Source organism: Austrofundulus limnaeus, unplaced genomic scaffold (assembly GCF_001266775.1).
Source record: "Austrofundulus limnaeus strain Quisiro unplaced genomic scaffold, Austrofundulus_limnaeus-1.0 Scaffold40, whole genome shotgun sequence".
In the NCBI taxonomy this organism is placed as follows: Eukaryota; Metazoa; Chordata; class Actinopteri; order Cyprinodontiformes; family Rivulidae; genus Austrofundulus; species Austrofundulus limnaeus.
The window spans coordinates 134,132-156,179 of NW_013952442.1; the positions used below are offsets into that span (position 1 = coordinate 134,132).

General features: G+C 38.1%; 2 protein-coding genes across 3 annotated transcripts in view; one reads left to right on the top strand and one right to left on the bottom strand.

Annotated features, from left to right (window-relative positions):
• Nucleotides 1-18,131, top strand: part of LOC106516682 (transmembrane protein 132D) — a 46,215-nt gene extending 28,084 nt beyond the window's left edge. Inside the window, exons 4-9 of the mRNA XM_014007152.1 lie at nucleotides 4,944-5,136; nucleotides 8,003-8,146; nucleotides 13,337-13,542; nucleotides 13,810-14,074; nucleotides 14,411-14,602; nucleotides 14,698-18,131. Coding sequence (XP_013862606.1) covers nucleotides 4,944-5,136; nucleotides 8,003-8,146; nucleotides 13,337-13,542; nucleotides 13,810-14,074; nucleotides 14,411-14,602; nucleotides 14,698-16,017 — 2,320 coding nt within the window. The 3' untranslated portion in view covers nucleotides 16,018-18,131. The remainder of the gene's footprint in view (nucleotides 1-4,943; nucleotides 5,137-8,002; nucleotides 8,147-13,336; nucleotides 13,543-13,809; nucleotides 14,075-14,410; nucleotides 14,603-14,697) is intronic.
• The window catches only part of glt1d1 (glycosyltransferase 1 domain containing 1), a 26,319-nt gene continuing 21,251 nt past the window's right edge, over nucleotides 16,981-22,048 (bottom strand). For both annotated transcript variants that reach the window (XM_014007156.1, XM_014007157.1), the window contains 4 exons: nucleotides 21,702-21,745; nucleotides 21,285-21,405; nucleotides 20,669-20,767; nucleotides 16,981-19,174 (listed from right to left, as the gene is read on the bottom strand). In XM_014007156.1, coding sequence (XP_013862610.1) covers nucleotides 19,022-19,174; nucleotides 20,669-20,767; nucleotides 21,285-21,405; nucleotides 21,702-21,745 — 417 coding nt within the window. In that variant the 3' untranslated portion in view covers nucleotides 16,981-19,021. The remainder of the gene's footprint in view (nucleotides 19,175-20,668; nucleotides 20,768-21,284; nucleotides 21,406-21,701; nucleotides 21,746-22,048) is intronic.

The following is a 22,048-nucleotide window of genomic DNA, read 5'->3' on the forward strand; positions in this document are numbered from 1 at the left end:
ACACACACACACACACACACACACACACACACACACACACACACACACACACACACGCAAAAAACAAACAATAATTGTTTGTCTTCCAACTAATTTAAGAGCTACCACAGTCAATATTATTCACTCTTTGGGTATCAAAACAGACTTTTATCAATTTTATTTTAAAGAAATCCTTGCTTTCAACATTAATAAATTGAATGTRAGACTTTATCTGTGCAGACTAACCAGTCAGGTGACCACGATAGAGTTGGCTCTGGCCATGTTGTCGTTGCTGTGGACTTCATGGAACTTTGTTGCGATTCAGGCTTGCCAGTGGAGCTCAAAGCAGATACTTTGAGATCGAACTCAAACAGTAAGATTATGTCTGCCTTTAGAGCCACTCCAGGGAAAGATTTTATGACTAAAGCGCTAATCGGTGTGCGAATGGTGTCCAGTGCTGGAAAAAGTGCAAGAGTCTGCAGCCAAGTTTCACAAAAAAAAAAAAAAAAAACCTATAAATAAATAATAATAATATGGAAAATGAACAATAACACTTAGTTAGTTCTGTTTATGAATACATTTTTTATGACTAGCACAGTCATAAATATTAAAAATAAAAATCTTGACATTTAATGTGCTTTAAATATATCATTTTTTTACTTTAGGTATTTTGTTTGCTTGTCGTGAACAGTGCTGTGACCWCATTAGATTGTTTTCCCTCTTTGTTGGGGATTATGATATTGTTTATCACCACATCTTTGTGGTTTAACATATTTTTCACCCTTAATATGGCTAATCCGCTCAGAACATATGTCATACTTAAGGCCCGTGGGTCAAATGTAGTTCACCACTGCATTTTTTTGTGGCCAGCAAGAGCCTCAGAGATTTATCAATGTCTAAAATAAGCATGCTGCTTTAAAAACCAGCATTCACCACAAACTACATCTCCCATAATGCATGTTGATTATGACAGCATTCCAATGCTAGGTGGAAGTACACAGGGTTCTACAGTAGCTGGTGAAATTCACTATGTAAAATCTCCATTTAGTTGCATTTTCACCAGTTACTTTTGCTAAAGCCTAATTGTATTGGGATGTAGGAATTTCCCATTTACAAGTTGTAAATTTAAACTAGAATGCCCTCCAGTGGGACTTCCCAGTYGTAAAGTGGGAGAATTTAGAGTTTTAGATGGTAGTAACTCACCACAACCCATCAGTGAGTAAAACACAATTACTTTTACTTCTATTACTCTGTATTATTTATTTCACATTGTCAGTCAAACACATTACACAGTACTTTTCATTGTTCATAAGACATGTTAAAACACTACACTGTTTCTTTGCACAGAATACCACATAGAGCTCAGTTATATTTAGTTAGTGGTGCTCAGCTGTAGCAGTAAGATGAGGAACATGACATTTTGTGTTTAGTCAAATTTAAACATTGAAACTGGTCCTCAGAAATGTCTTTCTGTTTCTTACCGTCTTGCTTGAGGTTGTCAATGATGGCCTTCTGGACAGCAGTCAGGTCAGCAGTCTTACCCATGATTGTGGTTTTGAGTAATGAACCAGACTGGGAGTTTTTAAAAGCCTCAGGAATCTTTTACAGGTGTTTAGAGTTAATTTGTTGATTCAGATGATTAGGTTAAAAAGTCGTTTAGAGAACCTTTTCATGAAATGCTGTTTTTTTTTGAGATAGAGATTTTTGGTTTTTCTTTACTTTTTTGCCAAGGTCATCAGTTTTGAAATGGTGGAGGGCTTGAGCTACTTCAGTTGGTGTGCGGTGAATCTAGAATATATGGGGGTTTGGTGTTTATCAGTGCATTGCAGGGGGTTATGAACTTTGTCACAGTATGCTAGTTTTTTGAGAAGGACCTGTACATGCATGCTCACAACCGCACACAAACAGGTGTTTACATCCTGGATTTTCTATTCGGGCACTGACTGAATGGTATGTGCATATGTGTATGTATAGGTATGTGCATATGTGTATGTGTATGTATATACAGTATATACAGTATATATGAAAGTGTTTGGATATGTAGGTAGGTGTATGTTTATGTGTATATGTTTAAATTTATATATGTAAATGGGTATGGTTTTCAGCAAGGCTATAGTCCTTATAATTATATAGATATGCATTTTTGTTGCTGTGGTTTTGCTATCTTTGTTTTTGTAGGTGTGGAGCCAAGAAGTCCGGTATGCTGTCTTGTGTTTTCTCAACATATATTTCCCATATCTTCTAATCTCTCTTTCACTCTTTCTCATTACATTTCACTTYTTTCTYTCTCTTTCTTTTTCTCCTATTAAAAAAAGCCGCTGATGATGAAGAAGCAAAGATACTAATATTCAGATATTCAGTTCTGCTTTCTACTGAAGTGGCAAAAAAAAAAAAGAAACTGGTCCTTTGAGGGAAACCACAATGTTCATTAGTTTATCACCTGTCTAGAATGTATGATAAAACATACAGGACTCCTGCAGAGGGTGTTTGCTGTCATAACTGTGGGAATTTCTTTAAGTTTTTTTTCTTCCCTTGCTGGCTTTGGTGAGCTCTGGTAGTATTTAGCGTATCGGTACACTGGAAGCCTTATTCTTCCCTCCCCTCCCCACCTCCTTCCTTTAGTTGGTTGGCCTGGATCTTCATAAACTTGCAGACAGATTGCAGGTCATAAAAAACATTGCTGATGAGGTTGTTGATCATTTTCCGCCTGCAAGCTTCACAAGAATGACGGGATGGGGGGTTGCATGACGACATCCACTATTGTATGGATATCTGTGTTAATGCAGACTTAAGGGGATGTGTGGTGCATGCCAAGTGTATCTTCGCGTAATACTTGATCACATCGCAATTACTATCTTTTAATCTCAGGTCTCTGAGCAATATGCTTCAATGATTAAATTACACTCAATCTTTTTCTTGCCCTTAATAAGGAAAATCCTTTTGTAAGCCTTGTTGTGGAATTTATTGGAGGATTTATACAAACAATTTGTAACTCCACATTGTTGTTGTTTTTGCACAGAAAGGTGGCCTATATGCAGCCTCACTTTTTTTCTGCACAACTCTGACACTGATTTATAACAAGCAYACAATGCAGAGAGTCGGATAAAGTCCATGTTGTTATATGCATGCTTATTGTGTTTCAGCCCACTAATAAATCTCAGTTGTTCAATACAGTGCCAAGGAAAAACACCTGAAATACAAACTTGGGCCGTGAAAGCAAAATTAAATGCGTGGCAACAGCAGGACGCTGTTCCAGCTGTCATCAGTGAGAGGCCATTATAAGTTACAATAAGTTACAAAAAAGCTTTTTGCTTTTTTTGTTATGTGCACAGAATACCACTGTCCTTAGACCACCTTGTATTCCCCTCACATTTAACACTTGCAGACACTCCAGAGCAGGGCTCTTTCTGCAAAAAAAGAAATCCACTGGGATTGTTTTGGTTTTATTTCATGCATCTGTGAAAATGCCTCAAGATGCATGAGTCCTCTTCAAAGCTGAAAAAGGGGGCAGATCATGCCTTGTCTCAGCTCGTCACATCCCGCTTCAACATTTCTACACTTCCATGGGGCCAAATTCAAAATATGTCGCAATGAATTTTGAGTTGAATGTGTTTCATAGCCCACTCTCAGGCAAAATAATACAGGTTTTACAATTTCAAAATTTTAAAAAGTGCTATGTTTTGGTCAGTAAGTAGACTGATTTAATTTATTAGTGATTTCAGTTTTAATGTTAACTCAACACATCACAGATATGGCCCTATGGTAGTCAGGTGAAATCTGCAAGATCACAAAATATGACCTGTTACACTGAAACAAGGATTCAGTCCCAAAGTTTTGTAGTGAGATGAATGAGTCTTTGGGTGAAAATTTTACAATCATTGAATCTTGTCAAAACAACATTTAAACTGATTTTTCAGGGGTCTTGCTGATTAGCGAAACAAATCAAATCGTATCTCTAGAATCTCTCATGGAATCAGGATGACCTACAGATCAACATGTCAGGATTTWAAAAAAAATATGCTTAATCTAGTTTGATCTAATCCCTAATTTGATGTGATGGGTGTGTTTACAGTTAAAGAATACACTTTTTTATTAATAATGAAAATGCTTAGCTATAATACACAAACATCTCCACTATTGAAGCTGAAAATGTTTGAAGAAAAACAAACAGAACCTATCAGTCGATATCTCATACCAACCATCAAGCACAGTGGTGGAAGTTTAATGATTGGGCTCATACTTTTTGCCTTAGTAACTCAGAATGTTATGGTTTACAGAGATCTGAATACCAAAGTACTCTTGACTTACTATTTCACACTGTTTGTTTAGACTCTACAGTCTTTTTGTAAATAACAAGCCGAGAGTGTCAAACAAAATTTTGTTGTGCTACCACAATAAAGATCCTTGATTCTAGAGTGAGGCCATTTTTTTGCTCGCAAAACATTGGCCCAGTGTAAACTGGGTCATTTAAAGAAGAAATGATACAAACAACAGATGCAAATGAAAATCAGAATGGAAAAAAAAAATCAAGACGTTGCAGTGATCCAGTGAAACTTTAAACATCTACCAATGAAAGTACTGTGGCTGGACGTTGAGAGCTGGGTGTCAACAAACGCCTTCAAATCTCAGTGAAGTAAAACCTTAATAAAAAGCAGAAACTGAGTTTAGACAGCTGATTACCTGACACTTTTGCTGCCGTATGGTTCCTTAAGCTATTAAATTATAGTATGTTAGTTTTTACTGTGTTTATGTGTATTATGTACTGTTGTTCAGCTCAGGTTGTCTTTACCTCCTTTTTATACACAATAAAAACTGAATTGGTTTCATTATGTTTTAATATGTAAAACTTTACAGTTACTAAAGGATGTGCTAATTATTTTTTATAATTTTTTTTAAACTTTAATCAGACACCTGGAAAATAACCTACTTGTTCACTTATCCAAAGCCTTTTGTTCCTGATCCAGGCTTGAAAGCAGTCTCCTGGAGGTACTTCAGATGGACTTTGAGGTTGAGGAGCTGAGCAGTCCTGTTGACAGTCAGGTGATCATATGGAAGCTGGAGCTACCATCTGTGCCCAAAACCATCGCCAAGACAGAAGGAGCCATGAGGATTTATACAACTCAGAGAGACTTTGTTGGCCTGGCTCCTCTCGTAATGGTGAGTTGGATGGCAGTTGATTTTGTTTTTTTATGTCAAACCCAATCATTATGAAAAGCAGCACCAACATTACACCGACAGCAGCATCTCCGATAACTGCCCACACTTGGACTGCATTTGAGCAATGGCGCATGAAAATATCATGAAATGCACTTTGCTCTGATCCATTCCTGTCTGGTTTGCATACACAGACGGCTGAATATGCTTCGGTTTTGTGTAGTAAATGGGTTCTATTCTGAGCGGGAGTGTGACCTTGTGATGTTGACTGTCAACTAGCTGATGCCTCTCTTCTGTGTTGTTCTGCTCTGTTCTGGCGTGCAATATGTGGTCATCCTCTGCTCCCAACAGCTGCTTCATATGCTGCTATTTTGGTGCTTCAGGCCTCTTTATCATGCTACACTACGTCTATAATTAATCCATGGTATAATCTCCTCCACTAAACATTACATCTGTTTGAATAACACCGTTGTATCTTGGTTATTTGTCACCTGGGCCACTTTCCTCTTACTTTCAAGTATAAGCATAGCTCAGCAGTTGTTCAGCCACATAATATTTATGGAACATGCAGCTTGCGGGAAATATGAACGGTAATATTCTCGGTCATATTTTTTAGTCCATACTGTTTTAAAACATATCACAGCCTATCTGCTCCATTCCCACCACAACAGTGCCGGGGTGCATTAAATTATAATATGCTGMAGTCTCCTGATTTGTGAATTTGACATGATTCATCTTGCTTGTTGAGTTGAAGCCGACCCCAGGCTGAGGGCCAAACATGAGGAGATTTTCTAGTTGGCTCAAAGAGACAGTATTTCAAAAAATGGTGGCAAAAGCTGTACTGACACAACCTTCAGAGCATGGGTGGGGGGGAGTTCAGTTAGTCTATCTCAGCTTCATTTACACCAGTTTGGGAGTCGAGGGACACATATCCATCTGCCTCATTTGCATAATSAAAATGGCCAACTGTCTCTTTAAATTTGATTTAACTTAACTGCACGGTGCTACACAGTGTTCGTGCTGATTCACACAAATATCATTCTTTTCTTTTACGCTATTTAAAGAATACATATGACTGTTTTCTCTATTTCCTGAGGTTGTAATGAGTTGTCCTTGACATGTTTGGTCATAATCTGAACAGAATAATAAAAAAAACAACTGCATTTTAAATAGACTGTACTTTTAGCTAATTTTCAGCTGATTGTAGAGGGCATATTGACCGAGCATGTCCTGTGAGGTGGCGGTCTACAATAAATTCACACCTAATTCAACCCAGAATCCATCATTYATACACACATGTATTAAAGATTGAAGTCACAGGGAGCGGTGCCTATCTCCGGTGGTCATTTGGCAAGAGGTGAGGTACGCCCTGCTCAGTCCATCACAGCTCCACATAGAGGAGAATAGCCATGCATCCACACAGTGTCCATGGCCAATTTAGAATAATCAATTCACCCAGCAGGCATGCTTTCAGACTGTGGAAAGGCCTCATCGAAGTTTCAAACCGAGGAAGTTTTTGCTGCCGARCAACATTGTCAACAAACTGCACCACTATGCAGTCAGTTTAGTTCAGTGGTTCCCAAAGTTGGGGGTCAGGATTCACAGTGGGGTCCTGAAACATCAAGGTGGGGTCCTGAAAATATTTTCTGAATTGATTACACTAAAAAAAAAGACTTTTTTTGCCTTTGTTGTTACAAAAGAAAAACATTAGTGTACTTAAAATGGACAAAAATAGTGTAAAAATAACGTTATTATGCACTTGTTTATTTGATGTGAAAGCAATGTTTATCAACCGACAGTAGCTGGCTGCCCAGGTTTCTGTTACTGGCTTTTTATTTCAAAAGTTGAAAAKTTTGGGAACCACTGGTTTAGTTAAATCACATTATCGTGATACAGAAAACTATTAAGAAAACACATTTTATTTCTGTACTACATTTTTCTTATGTCCAGTTTACCCAGTTAATTGGTCTGTCCATATTTTAGGTCCAATGTCCCTATAAGACATACAGTTCAGTAGACCAGGTTTGTAGAATATTGCACCACAGATGTGAACACAGAATAATTTAGCAAACTGATGGACCGGTTAATTCATCAATCGTGTGTCATTGTGTCACATTGTTGTCTGCTTTCATTAATKTTACAGATAGTAATCTGAATTTTCRTCTTCTGGTTGGATTTTCTTATTGGATCAAAAACACCATTATCTCTTCATGTAACTGTTAGTAAATACTTCCAGTCCGTGGAAAACCAGAAAGAATGAAYAATGGTTAGTAATTAATACTTCTGAAGAGTAGCATATGCATTATAATTGGATGTTTATGCTCATATAAACAATTCTATCTCTTAAAATTTAAAATGGTCCTTTTATTCAACTGTTTGTAAAAGTTTGGGTTGATGATGCCCCCTATCTGAGAAGCACTGATCCATCCATCCACAGCTGAAGGACAAGGACACTTCAGTCGACACTGCATATATATAAGACTGTATTTTTGGTTTGTGTCCACGGCTGTTTGGCCATGTTTGAACTAATACAGCTTCCCCCAAAGGAATACGTTTGTGCAGAGAAATCCAAGATTAGCTCTACCCTTCATGTGCTGACCCAGTCACAACCTTGCCTTAACTCAGCTCCATCCATAACTTCCCAAAGGGAGAATAGCCTTTTCATCACTCCGGGACTTCTAAGGTCAGCAAGCTACCCTTCATCACCTATGTCTCCTACCCTTCTTCTACTTTCATCCTTTGCCACTAACTGCAAAAAGTCGGGTAGCTGAATCACAGGAAAYATGAACCGAAACCACACCAAACGACTGGATGTGATTAGTTATTTTCTCGTCTGATTACAGCTCCTTTTACCTCACTCTCTCTGCAGGACACAGAGATCCTGAACACGGCTGTGCTGACTGGAAAGAAGGTGGTGATGCCTGTGAGGACAGTAGCTGTGGAGGAAGATGGAGCAATCACAGATGTATCAGACTACACAGACTGCAGCACCAGTGATGAAGATGTTCTCAAGGTAGAATCTCCTCTTCTCTTCTCAGCTTTTGTTAAATGTGTCCACAAGCGAAGAACACAAAGAGCAAAATCATTCAGATAAATAATGTCTTGCTTATTTACACATTGATGGAATAGATGCTGAGTATTGGTTGAAAGGGACTGAGTGATAAGGAAGGTAAAAATGGATTGAAATGCCTGTCTTTATCTTCACAGAGCACTACTCAGTTTTAATCACTTTATTTGTTTCAGCAGCATTGTGCAAAGCATTTATACCCACTAGTAATTACTTTTTCATTGAGTATCTTGCGTGCCTGTTTGAATGCATATTGGCAGAAGTGCAATGTGGAGTTTGCTAGAGAAAATGCTGTGATAATAATGTGTGACAAGAAAGCCAGCTGTAAGAAGAGAAGTTACACAAAAGTCACTTCTGCTCGCTTTTTTCCAAATGGTTAAACAAATGGTTCATCACGATTGGTTCACTGCTCTCTTTCAACAATGAACACTCCTCCTACTCAGTTGTGGCCACTGTTTTATCACCCATTTGTTTAGGACAGCATGTAATTTACAGATGAATCTAATTTTATTTCAGTTTTTTAGTGCTCAGAGTATACTCACGTGGACAGAATTGTTGGYACCCCTTGTTTAATGAAAGAAAAACCCACAATGGTCACAGAAATAACTTGAATCTGACAAAGGTAATAAATAAACATTCTATAAAAATTAACAAATGAACTTCAGACACTGCTTTTCAACCATGCTTCAAATGAATAAAAAAAATTACACTGCTCAAAAAARTAAAGGGAACACTTAAACAACGCACGCTAAGTCCAAGTACAGTAAATCAAACTTTTGTGAAGCACATTCAACTCTGTACAGAACAAAGTACTCAATGCGAATATTTCATTGATTAAGATCGGGATTTAGCGTGCGTTGTTTAAGTGTTCCCTTTATTTTTTTGAGCAGTAGTGTTCCCTTTATTTTTTTGAGCAGTGTATAATCATGAAACAGGGCTGGACAGAAATGATGGTACCCTTAACTTAATATTTTGTTGCACAACCTTTTGAGACAATCACTGCAATCAAATGATTCCTGTAACTGTCAGTGAGACTTCTGCACTTCTCAGCAGATATTTTGTTCCACTCCTCATGAATAAACGGCTCCAGTTGTCTCAGGTTTGAAAAGTGTCTTTTCCAGACTGCATGTTTCAGCTCCTTCCAAGGATGCTCAATAGGATTTAGGTCAGGGCTCATAGAAGGCCACGTCAGAGCAGTCTAATGTTTCCCTCTTAGCCATTCTTGGGTGTTTTTAGCTGTTTTGGGTCATTGTCATGTTGTAAGACCCATGACCTACAACTGAGACCAAGCTTTATAACACTGGGCAGCCCATTTCTCTCCAGAATCCCTTGATAGTCTTGAGATTCCATTGTACCCTGCACAGATTCAAGACACCCTGTGCCAGATGCAGCAAAGCAGGCCCAGAACTTAACAGAGCCTCCTGCATGTTTCACAGTGTTCTTTCCTTCATATGGTCCATTTTTCTGTCTGTGAACATTGAGCTGATGTTCTTCACCAAGAAGTACCATTTTTGTCTCATCTGTCTACAGGACATTCTCCCAGAAGCTTTGTGGCTTATCAACATGTAGTTTGGCAAATTCCAGTCTGGCTTTTTTATGATTTGGTGTCCTCCTTGGTCGTCTGCCATTAAGTTCACTTTGCCTCAAATGACGATGGATGGTGAGATCTGGCACGGATGTTCTTTGAGCTTGAAGTTCACCTTTAATTTCTTTAGAAGTTTTTCTGGGTTCTTTTGTTACCACTCGTATTAGATGTCTCTGATTTGTCATCAATTTTCCTCCTGTGGCCACGCCCCTGGAGGTTGGCTACAGTCCCATGGATCTTAAATTTCTGAATAAATTGTGTAACTGTAGTCACAGGAACATCAAGCTGCTTGGAGATAGTCTTATAACCTTTACATTTAACCTGCTTGTCTATAATTTCCTTTCTAATCTCCTGAGACAAGTCTTTCCTTCTCTTCCTCTGGTCCATGTTGAGTGTGGTCCATACCATGTCACCAAACAGCACAGTGAGTATCTGTGGCCCCACACAGGCTCACTGACTGATTACAGGATTGTAGACACCTGTGATAATTAGTGAACACACCTTCACTCCAGGCCTGTTTTGAATTTTTTTATTCTGTTGAAGCATGGTTGAAAAGCAATGTCTGACTTTCATTTGTTCATTTTCATAGATTTTTTTTATTTATCATTACTTTTGTCAGATTCTAGTTATTTCTGTGATCATTGTGGGTTTTGCTTTTATTAAATGAGGAATGCCAACAATTTTGTCCATGTGTGCATGTTTACAAAAGCTCAGCTACTATCAAACCTATAATTTCAGCTCAGTATCTGTAAATTTGACTGAAATATGTAAATTTTTGTGTTTGCTAAAGTTATTTAGCTGTGGGGGGGCATCTTTATTATTGACTCCAAATGTTAATCAGTCGTAGATGTACATCCATTGATTATTTTTTGATAATTTCATTTAAATTCATCATTAGTTTATGGAAGATTTTGCTAACAAGTAGACAATAGCTGTAACAGTTATTTCAAAAATTTTAAATGGGACATATGCAAAATCCACCTTTTTAGCCATTAAAAACATTTTGTTGTATACCTGGGAGTCTCTAGGAGTGCAGAAATGCTGAATTTAGTCTCTCCTGGTGCTGCATAGATATCTATATATTGTTTTGGTCATATATTTAAACTTGTTTAGTTTTCTCTATTTTCTATGATATTTTCTGAACCATTACATCACAGTATTTGAAACGAAACTTCTAAATAAGGTCTGGGCTTTCTAACTAAAATTTTGTCGTCTTCATACTCCTCTCGCTCTGGGTCAGACTCTGCCTCCAACATGTAAGGCTAGATGGACAAGTTTTTCATCTTTCATATCTTTTAATTAATTTATAAATAAAACATTTCTGTGCCGCTATATAGTTGTATCTCTGCTATCAAACTACAAAATTGGCTGAATAGGATCAAATGGACCGCTCTGGAAACTGGAAGGAGGCGGGGTGTTAAGTGTCTTTGTTTGGATTTAAAGAGACAGCCTCAAAACGAGTTGATCTGAGACACACCTCAGAAAAGGGGTGAAGGAGGGGCTTGTGGAGTTACAATAAGGAGGAATTCAGACCAAAGCATTGCAGTTCCTCTTTATGTAGACCCCAACTGAATGATTTGGATGTGAAAAAGAAGGATTTAAAAGCACGTGTCTCCTTTAAGCAAAAACATTGTCCAATCTGTAGCGCTCCTAATATGTGTTGTGAATTACTTTCAGCTACTACCACACATTGTAGCTGAGTATCTGTAAAATTGTTTGGTCATTGTGGTGGAAAAATTGGATTTACTCCACACACAAACACAGCAAAAAACAATATCAGTCGCCGTTTGAGGAGAGCAAAAATAAATGCACCTCCAGACGTTATATTTTCCATTGGTAAAATATGACCCAATGTAGTTGAAATAAACAAGGGATGTTTCTGTCCGTAAATATGTCTTGTAATCCATTTAGACAGCTGCTGAGATTGGCAGAACAGAACAAACTCGCTCTAAGTTCACATAGGTGTCAGTAATAAGAAAAGTGGGATTACATGTGGATGTCAAAAGGGTTCAAATGAATGAAATGATCCCGTTCAACCCTGTAATTTGCCCGCCTTTGTATTTGTTCTGAGCTTACTGTAGCCCCCAGAGTGTTTGCTGACCAAACAGCAGCTTCAGTCGCAAACATTCTCTTTAATCTTCTTAGTCTAGCAGCTTGACTCAGATATCGTTCCTCTTCTGCTGTGCCTGAGGGGCATCAAATCTGCGAGTGATAGATGGAGAAGGATTTATCTAAAATGGACAGCTCACACTACTAAATGAAAGCAAGACTTGAGTGTAATCTGCTGCAGAGGCAAGGATTTTCAAAAGTACAGTGAAGAGGATCACTTAAAATATTCATAAACCATCATGCCATAAACATATAAAGCTGAGTCTTTGGTTAAATAATCATAACCTTTTTTATGGTTTGATACAGCAATTTAAGCCATGTTCACAAATCCTGTTGAAATTAAAAAGTTTTTGAAATTGATCAATTTGTTTGGCTTTCTATGATTTGAAAAAGAACTACAGTCACAGTTGTAGCATTTAGGTGGATTTCTAAAGTCCTATTCATCTTTAACATCTTACCCAGTAATTTGGACAAATATCTTTTTTGTTAAATTTAACAGCATATTATTCTTAGACTGTAACTAAAACAAATGGGGAATAAAAATGTAACATTTTGTTTTTACTGACGCTGTAGAAATGAAACTTATACTATCTATTCTCTGTAGCTTTTCAAAAGCTGCAGTGGCATTCATTTTAAATCTGGTTGTATAGTTGAAAAGTGGATCATTTGTAGGAATAAGGGCATTACATGTCAGTTAACAGATAGGATGATGTATCGTTATGTGGTCACGTTAGAGCTTAAATTCATGGCACGCAATGAGCTCAGCATGACTAACCCCCAGAGGACTGTTTGAAAAAAGATAGTCTGTCCTATTTTCTTGATAGGTTTTTAGGTTCACACAAATACAGCTGAGAACGGTTTTACTATCTGTGTCTATCAAAGTCACGCTTTCCCCTGAACTTTTCTCTGTAGTTTCACCAAACTGATCTATAGAATGCCTCCTGACAAATGTCTCAATGTGTCGTGAGATCTTTTGAGTAGTTGTGAAAACTTGTAAAGGTCACCTTTGAAATTAAGCTGTAATGAATGCACTTGGCTGTGGAGGACTGATGTCAGCGTGACACCGCATGATATTTGGATTAGCATAAAATTGCAATGCCGCCTCTTCCTACCGCTTCGGACTGGTGATCATTGCAGTAGTTTATTACAGCCAGCTGACATTACTGTGGTAACATGCAGCGCAAAACTGCTTCAATGGCATTTGTTTTTGTAAGAACGGCCTATTTGTTAAAACAGTGACTTTTATGGGAATATTTAATTATTTCTTTGTCATTGGTTAGATGAAGAGCATCTCCTTCATGGACAACAAATTCACTCAGGGTTTGATGCAGATTGTTTTCATACTTACAGAAACTCAACGATAGCAGACAGGCTATAAAACTGATGTAAGATTTATGCTGTGATGAATGGATTCTTTTTGGTATTATGTCCTCTTCTACCAGGTGTCGGACAGATGCGACTATGTTTTTGTAAATGGCAAAGAGACCAAAGGCAAGCTCAAGATGACAGTCAACTTCACCTACAGCTACCTGAGTGCTCARCTTGAACTGAACGTTTGGATGCCTCGGCTCCCTCTTCAGATTGAGTTGTCAGACACAGAACTGAGCCARATCAAAAGCTGGAGGGTACCAATCCTGACTTCAAAAAGGTAGGTTACACTTTTGTCTATAAAAAAACAAAAATGACAACACTTATTTTGYTACTAGGTGGAATTTTTGGATACCTCATTTAGTTCATACACATTCGAATATCTCTGAGGATTTAGGATATATGATTCTATTATTTATTGTGCTGAAGTAACTGTGTGATCCAATCAAACAAAGAGACAGTGTTGCGTGATTGATGTCAAGCAGGTAAAAGCATTAACCGAGTGACAGATGTGACCCACACATGTGTTTTTGTGCTTATAACTCAGATCTGTCTGGAACAGTGATGAAGCTGAGCGGAGGGGCAAAGGCTGCATGCTGCAGCTTCAGCATGCCCTTGTGAGAGTGCTAACTCATTTTGTGGCAGAGCAGGAAGACCCGCGAGATCCTACAGCCTATTTCCTGGGCCCTGATTGGCAGGTGGACGTCACAAGGCTGGTTCGATACTTCATGAAAGTGGAGGACCCTCGAATTGCAAAGCTGCAGGAAGGAAGGGTCCTGTCAGGCCGAGATTTTGGGACCACAACCATCCAGGTAGCCAGATAAATTTTGATTGTATTGTCCTGATGTATCCAGGTAGAAAAATCTGAAAAAGTTGAGTGGGTTTTCCAAGAGATGCTTTGTTTCTTGGATAAGAAACAAAACGTTTTAAAAAAGAACCCATCCAGAGGACAAACTCAACTTTTTAAAATGCTGATTGTATTGTTTTTGAAAAGCAGTTGTTGGTAAACTATATAATCAGCATTTATCCTTACTTGTTTGAATTTAGAATAAAATTTATGGTTTGATTTTTTGACTTGGTGAACCAAATTTATTCCTACTGAGACCTCTTCATGAATTGTTTTTACCGGACATTTAATTTTGTGACAGGTGTTCTCGCCGCTGTCTGATGTTATCTTGGCTAAGACAACTGTCAAAGTTGTGGATGATAAAGTCAGCATCACAGAGTTAGGAGTCCAGGTGGTTACAGGCCTCTCCATGACCTTACAACGTAGTCCAGGAAGCAGCAGGGCCATTTTGGCTACAACAATGACACAAGAGGTGCTACAAACTCCCAAACAGGTAACATTCTTTACCTTATTAAAATCTTTCTGAGAAAAAAAAAAAATGTTTCGCTTTAAAGTGCAATAACTTATTCTGCCACTTGTTTTTCACAGAATGCTTTAGTCAGTTCCTGGATACAGTTCAGTGACGGCAACCAGACACCTCTTGACATTTATGATCCTGCTTTTTACCGTATAACAGTAACATCTCTAGATCAGGGCGTAGTGTCAGTGCTGGGCAAACCTCCAGTTGTGGTGGCAGAGGGAGAAGGGGAGGGTGTCCTGGTTAGGGTAGAGATGTCTATCTGCGAAACCTGCCAGAAATCCAAACGCAAAAGTACAGTGGCAGTGGGCAACGGTAGCCTTAAGGTCAAGTTTCAGGTGAATATTCGGCGGGCAGGCAGCAACACCCGCAACCTTGACCAAAGCTCTGTCGGCAAAAGCATTGACTATGGAAATGATAGGGAAGAGGTGGATAACAAAAGGAAGCAGGGGATGCCATCTCAGTTTCTTCCCACAAGTATCTCCAACTTTAACAAAGAAGAGAGTGCTGTTCAGAGGACTCCAACCACCAYCAAAACTACAGAAAAAACTGTGATAACCAGTGGAAGTCTCGGAGGAGTGGGTAAAATTAGTGTTTTACAAAATGCCGGCAATCCTACCAGTATGGTGAACATCAGTCTTTTTAACAACCCCAGAGACGGCAGCAAAGGATACGGCTCAGACAATATGATAGTGGAAGACATGAGCAGTGTTGGCCTGTCTAGCACCATGAAAGCTCCTGGGAATCTGGTAAACTACAACAACTTCCCCACCAAGGTGGGGGTACCTGGGCAGGGGACATCCGAGGTAGAWATTGGTGGCGAAGAAGCACTGGCTAACAGGCCTCTAACAGACTTAGAAATCGGCATGTATGCTTTGTTAGGTGTCTTTTGCCTGGCCATCCTGGTGTTTCTAGTAAACTGTATATCATATGTTGTTAAATTTCGGCACAAGAAGGATTCCTCCCATAGTCAAGAGCCAACAGGGCACAGGCATGACTGGGTGTGGCTCGGCACAGACGCTGAACTGGTGATGACCGTGCCATGCAGCCCATTGCACCAAGACTCCCAGACAACAACTACTGTGATAGACATTGGGCCTGATAAGACAAGTTCTCTCTCTAGGAGACCCAGTTGCTTGGCCTCTGTGACAGGCTCCCCCCTTGGCTGTCCAGGCTCTAACAGAAACAAACCCATGCAAAGTGACTCAATCCACTCACCCACCAGCAAAAGAAAGAGAGTTCAGTTCACCACATTCTCCACGCTCGAGCGCCAGCATTCGTCACACCTTCCACCCAAGGAAAACGGCCATGGTATCCACTGGGTTGGAAAGGAGGACAGTAGTGGGGAGGAACCTCAAGTGCCCATCATAAATCCCGTGGACCAGTTATAACAGAACCTGAACAAACCTCATGTGTACAGTAGATGTGGCTTTGATCACCTCAATGCCTTTGTCAAGAATATGTGATTTTGTAATGGCCCCCAGCTTCATTTAATTGCCTACTAAGGCCTTTTACCACTGAGGAACAAATGTGCCATTTCTAATTAATTATCCTGTCATTCAAGAATTACTCAAATGTGTCAATATTAAAGTAAAATTGGGTAACAAATACAAAAATAATTTTAACATACATATTTTAATAAATTCCTTTTAGTATAAATCTTTCAATTAACAGTCCTGTGCTGCAGTGCATCATGAAATTTATTTGTCAGCATACCACTTTAAAGTCAGTGGGCGGGGCTAATGCTGATCTAGTTGAGACCATCATAAGATGGCATTATTTCCAATTAAAGATCAACAGTTTAGTTGAGTTCTTATAAGTTTGAAAAAGATATTTTACACTTAATGAAAAAATAAACAAAAACAAAAAAACAATATTTTTTTTGTTAAAAATATGCATAATTTGCATACAAAAATAAATAAATACATACAATTTGGAAAAAAAAATACAAAGTGCATTGATTGGCTCTGCTTTATGGCTACATCTGTCAAACATCCTGAAAATCCAGTATTTTATTGAAAAAAATAAAGAAATTTCCTTTAAAAAACAGTCTTAGAATAGGAGTAGAGGAAGGAAACCCATCTTTTCACATTGCTAATGCATAAATTTACTTGGGTGTTAATCGTGGAAATGACACATTAGCAACTCATAAACATGTATTGTACATGTAAATAGAGTATTAATGATGCAGTTTGACATATATTTTGGCTGCTAGTGGCCTTTTTATTCTACTTCAGTATCATGCAGTTTGAATTGCATCTCTTGTCTTTGGCTGCTCAGATTCAAACCATTTTGAAAAAAATAAAATAAAATAAAAAAGGGTGTGCCTCCCACAAATCAACGGACAGATAACACACTGTTTCACTCCATTTTTATAAACCAAACATAAAAAATTATTTAGAGTACAGACCTATTATGTCAGATATTTACATAAAGCTTTTATAGCTTTGACTGTTTCAATGTCCTTGACCCTTTAAAAACAATGAAAACCTTTATTTTAATGTTGCAAACATTTAACCATATGTGAACAAAGGCCACATATTTGTTAGTAATGCCTATATGTGGAGTTGGGAACCAACACTATATCGCCATCAAGTATCCGTATTAGCTTGGACGCTAACAAATTTTATAATTTCTAAATACCAAACAGTTTATGGTATTTTCACAGTCTTTTACAGTTGAAGTAAATGTTTATCAAATAATGTCTAATGTTACAAGTAGCTGTGGTTCACTTTAAACATTTACCTTAAATACTTAAAATTTTAAGAAGAAATGTGCAAGGCCAGAAACTTAGGTGAAAACACTGATATAGTTATAGTTTTATATGATCCAAATTACAGACATTATGTTCAGTCTTCCTCCATTTCATGTAAGCATAAACATGTTGTGTGACAGTCATAACAGTGAAACAAGAAATGCACAGTGGTACGATGTCGTGGATGAAATGAAGTATTAAATCAAACATTTCTATATTTTTTATTTCAATTATTTGAGTTACTCTGTATATTGTTTCAGTATCTACTTTACATCAACCCATGTTCTAACCAATCAGATGTTATGGCCTGCTGATGAGCTGCAGTCATACAGGAAATTATGTCTTGATGCGCTGAAGAACCAGAACAATGAAGCATTGATATAGAAAACAAATTATCAGTTTGTACATAAACATATATAGTGTTTAACAAATTATTTGTGTATTTGTGTCCATTTACAATTATTGACACATTTCAGTAAATAGTTTAACTTGTATTTCTGTATTTATTTCCACATTTTACGAAGTGATGACCTACTGTACATAGCTATCTAATGGTTTATTTATTTGTCACATTGTGGCAATTTTAGCCCTCCATATTTTACATGTACATGTACTGTATAATGTATATACCTGAAATCAAAGACTGGATGTGTGTGATAATGTTTCAGATGGTGAAGTTACAAAATGTTTAAAGCCACAAAATGTTCTTGCTGCATGTGGATCTACATCTGTACATTTGTGAAAACAACACACTATAATAGTCTTTCAATTCTAAATGCTTAATTTGCCAGTTATAATAAGGAACTCAATCTTAGATTGTTTTTTTTTTTTTTGCTGTTGTTTTTTTTTTTTACTAAAGGTTTGGCTTTAAATAAAAGTGAAATAAAATAAAATGTATGTTTACAAGATTTTTCTATTATTCTATTAAAATATTCTAAACAAATTTCTTTGCAAGTTAAGGTTTATTTCACATCTTGAATTATTTTATTTTTCATGATAATTTATAAACCAATCATCATAACTGAAAGCATCATGCAGGTTTACAACTGGTTTACCTTAAAAATGTTTGTGGTATTTAATTAGAAAAGTTATTTCAATTTATCCACTGCCTCAGTGATGGCAAAACCAACTATTGTACAGAAAATTGAAAGGACCTTTTGTCCCTCTGCCCTTTGCACAAATTCTGTTTTTACTGGGCTMATGAATCTGTGAAATTCTATTGTTGCACCTTATTAAAAATGAACGAGTAGCCATAAAACCAGGAAAGCTATTTTTGTCTCACCAGAGTGAAAAATGATTAAACTATCAAACATTTTCAGGTCACCAACTAGCCAAAATCAATTAGTATAAGAGGAAATCAACAGAACGTTTGTACATTATTCTTTGATGTATACATAACATTATAATTCCACAAGCATACATTCTATAAATGTAACACGCAAAAACATCTGCGTAAATGTTTTTAGTTTAAAAGTGAACTGCAGCATCATTTTCAGTCTCGCTGTGCAAATAAAAACAATATTTTTCTGCAAATAAATATGATAAAAAAGTATTCCACTGTACAAAATTTTTACGTGATGTCCCGTTTTCCATTGCTCAAGTTTCTGGATGTTTACAGTACTAGGATGAACGCTGTGCTCTTACGCTGAGTGCAGGGTGCCCACCAGCCGCTGATAGGTTTCGCTCTCCTGTTTCGGGCTGTGGTGCTTTTTCACGTAGAGCTTTCCATTCCTTACCACTCTCTCTCTGAGCTCGTGATCTGACAGCAGCCTCTGAGCTTGGTGCACAAATTCCTGGAAAGGATCAAGCCAAAAAAATTCAGTCTCATGTACAGCCAAAAGCCACATAAAGCTTACCAGTGAAGTTGCCTGGAGATACATTATGTTTATTTTAAAGCATAGAAGAAAATCCCCGGCACAAGAACAGAACTCGGATAGAAGCCCATTCACTGATTAGCAAATACATCAAAAGTGCCTAAAAATTGCCAAAGGAAGAAGATATTKAGGGCGCCGGATCCAAATGTGGATGGCCAATAGACCTTTTTATTCCCATTTTTAAGCTTCCACCTCTCATTTGCTGATAGAGATGACAAATAAGCTTTTGTTAAGGCTATACAAAACTGTTTAATCATCTCACTCAGGGAAAGGACAAAAGAATACTAATTTGCCATAAAATGAGTAATGTGCCATCTCTAATCTTTGACGCACATGTTTATTTTTTTAATCTAGTCATCATTTATAAACCTAGTTGCTTATTGTTTGGCACTGCAGACTGAAAGAAACCTTCAACATATTGAAGCCACTGTGCCTTGAAGTGTTGTTGCAACACGGCAGCCAATGTTTCTAATRCGGAGAGCCAACGGGCACGCAAAGTTTTAGCAACTGTCAGTCAGCAGGCTATTTCACTCTTCACTTCAAGTGATGTGATTATGTCTGGAGAGGCTCTTGGTAGCAAACAGCTCTTCTGTTTGGCCATATGAGAGCTATAAATCTTCAGCAACAGGATTAAAGCTCAACTTATGAGCTAACTGCTTATAATTACATCACCCTTGTTGCGAATTTTAGAGCCAGGCAGGAAAAGCCACATTTCTGTTTCGAGCTTTTGAGTATTTGTGTTATTTATGTTGCTTGACACTTTCTTTAATGCGCGTCCTGAGTGAAAGTGTGGCTGACAGATCAGCGCTCGCTGGCCATCAAGTYCAGCTGAGGTCATAGTTTATCTGGTCTGAGTTGCTGCAGCCATCTGCATGACCTTCGCAGCAGTATAGCTCAGCTAAGCACATGCGCGGGGAGGACTTATCTCCGTGATCACAACAACATGAAGCCACAGCATGGCGTTCTGACAGCGCCATGCTTAAGCCCCCCGTCAACTGGCTGTAGCATATGTTATTTGCTCTTTGCAACAAATGTCATTAAACAGCAAACTGAGAAGCACTCCATGGTGACTTCTGTTTTACAATTTTCATTTTTGCTGCAGAGCTCACTGATTCATGTCATAATATAGATTTTTTTCTCCAATACTTGCAATTGATTTTAAGTTATGCAAAATTCCTGAACTTATTTATCTACTTACTTTACATTCCTAATATTTACCGAAACATACACAATTTTTCCCATCTACATCTGTTTTTCAGCACTCATTATTAGCAGTAAAAACTTTTCTGGTCAGTAGATGTGACAAACAGTGGCAGTAGCTGCTCTCGCTTTCAGTAAGCAGTCAGTGTGTTTACGGGTTACGGAGCTTACAGGGGTTTGAGATAAGCAGCAACCAGGTCAGACACTATATACCTGAGGAGAAGAATACAGCAGGCCAGTGACCTCATGTTGCACCACAGCTGCATTTCCTGGGATGTTTCTTGCCAACACGGGCACCCTGAGATCCATTGCCTGTGAGAAAAATACAGAAAGTCACTGAAAGTCATGCCATCCATATTAAGAAGAAAAGAGAAGAAAAAAAAGCTAAGAGAGATTTGTCCAATCTGCTGTTCTGCTTCTGATTCCCTTCCACAGCTCGCTGTCCGTATCAGCCTCAGCAGGTTGTTGAATGAAACGTTCTAACATACTAATAAGACTTTAAGCCCACTGTGGATTCTCTTAATTGACTGTGTTTAAATGAGATTAAGTGGATTTGGAGGTTTGGCTCACTTAGGAATAGACATATTGAAGTCAGGCTATTAATTTGGGTAATAGTCCTTGAATATGCCTGATAACATTGCAGCTGAGCAACAAACAGATAAATACCTGTTTAAAGGATCACATGGATTAGATTTATCTACACAGGCTTCAGACCACAAACTCTTTGCATGCACCTTGATAAAGCAATATCCCATTAAGAAACTACTCATTTTTGCTGTAATCAGCACATGCTGCAATCCAATTACCCACGAGCCTCGATGAGGTTTACCTCCAGGATGGCTGCTGACATGCCCTCTGAAACCGAGCTGTTGACCACAGCAAAGCACCTTTTCATGACAGCATGCAGCTCCAGTTGGCTCTGCTCCGGCGCCAAGTAGACCCCTGTTGTTCTGCAGAAGCAGAGGCAACACTCAGTTCTACATGACTTAGGACCTACAAAAGCATGAATGATGCTGAACAACAATGGCGAGCTCAGGGTAGGACACTTGGCCGCACTGTTTGACATGCACAAAGAGCTAAGGAAAAGTCTCAACCATAGAGGGCAGCTTCCCTTAGCAGAGCTTTGTTTTCATAAAGGCCTTTAGCTAAAAAGGGGTAAAAAGCAGACACAACTTGGGAGTGGGAGGACAGACAAAACAAAAAACATGTGACTGCAAGACTATTGGTGTTCCTAATGCTATTTTACCTTTTAACAACAGCTTCCACTTCAACAGTAAGCACAGGATCAATCTGAAAAATAAATGAATAAATAGATATAATGATTAGAAGAACAAATAAACCCTCTGGTTTTGGATGTTCAAATGCTTTGTTTGCATCAAGACTGCCAACAAAGACTTAATCAGACAGATAAACAACATAGTAATTTATACCATGAGAAAGTAATTGATTGAAAAGCCTAGTATTTTTTTTTTAGAGATTTGGGTCAGGATAGGGTGGGAGGCCAATCTGATTAATTGCAATGTGGGATTTGCTTGCATTAGCCTGCCTAAAGAGAAGTCAAAACAAAGCAATTTAGGTCAGACAGGCCAGCGA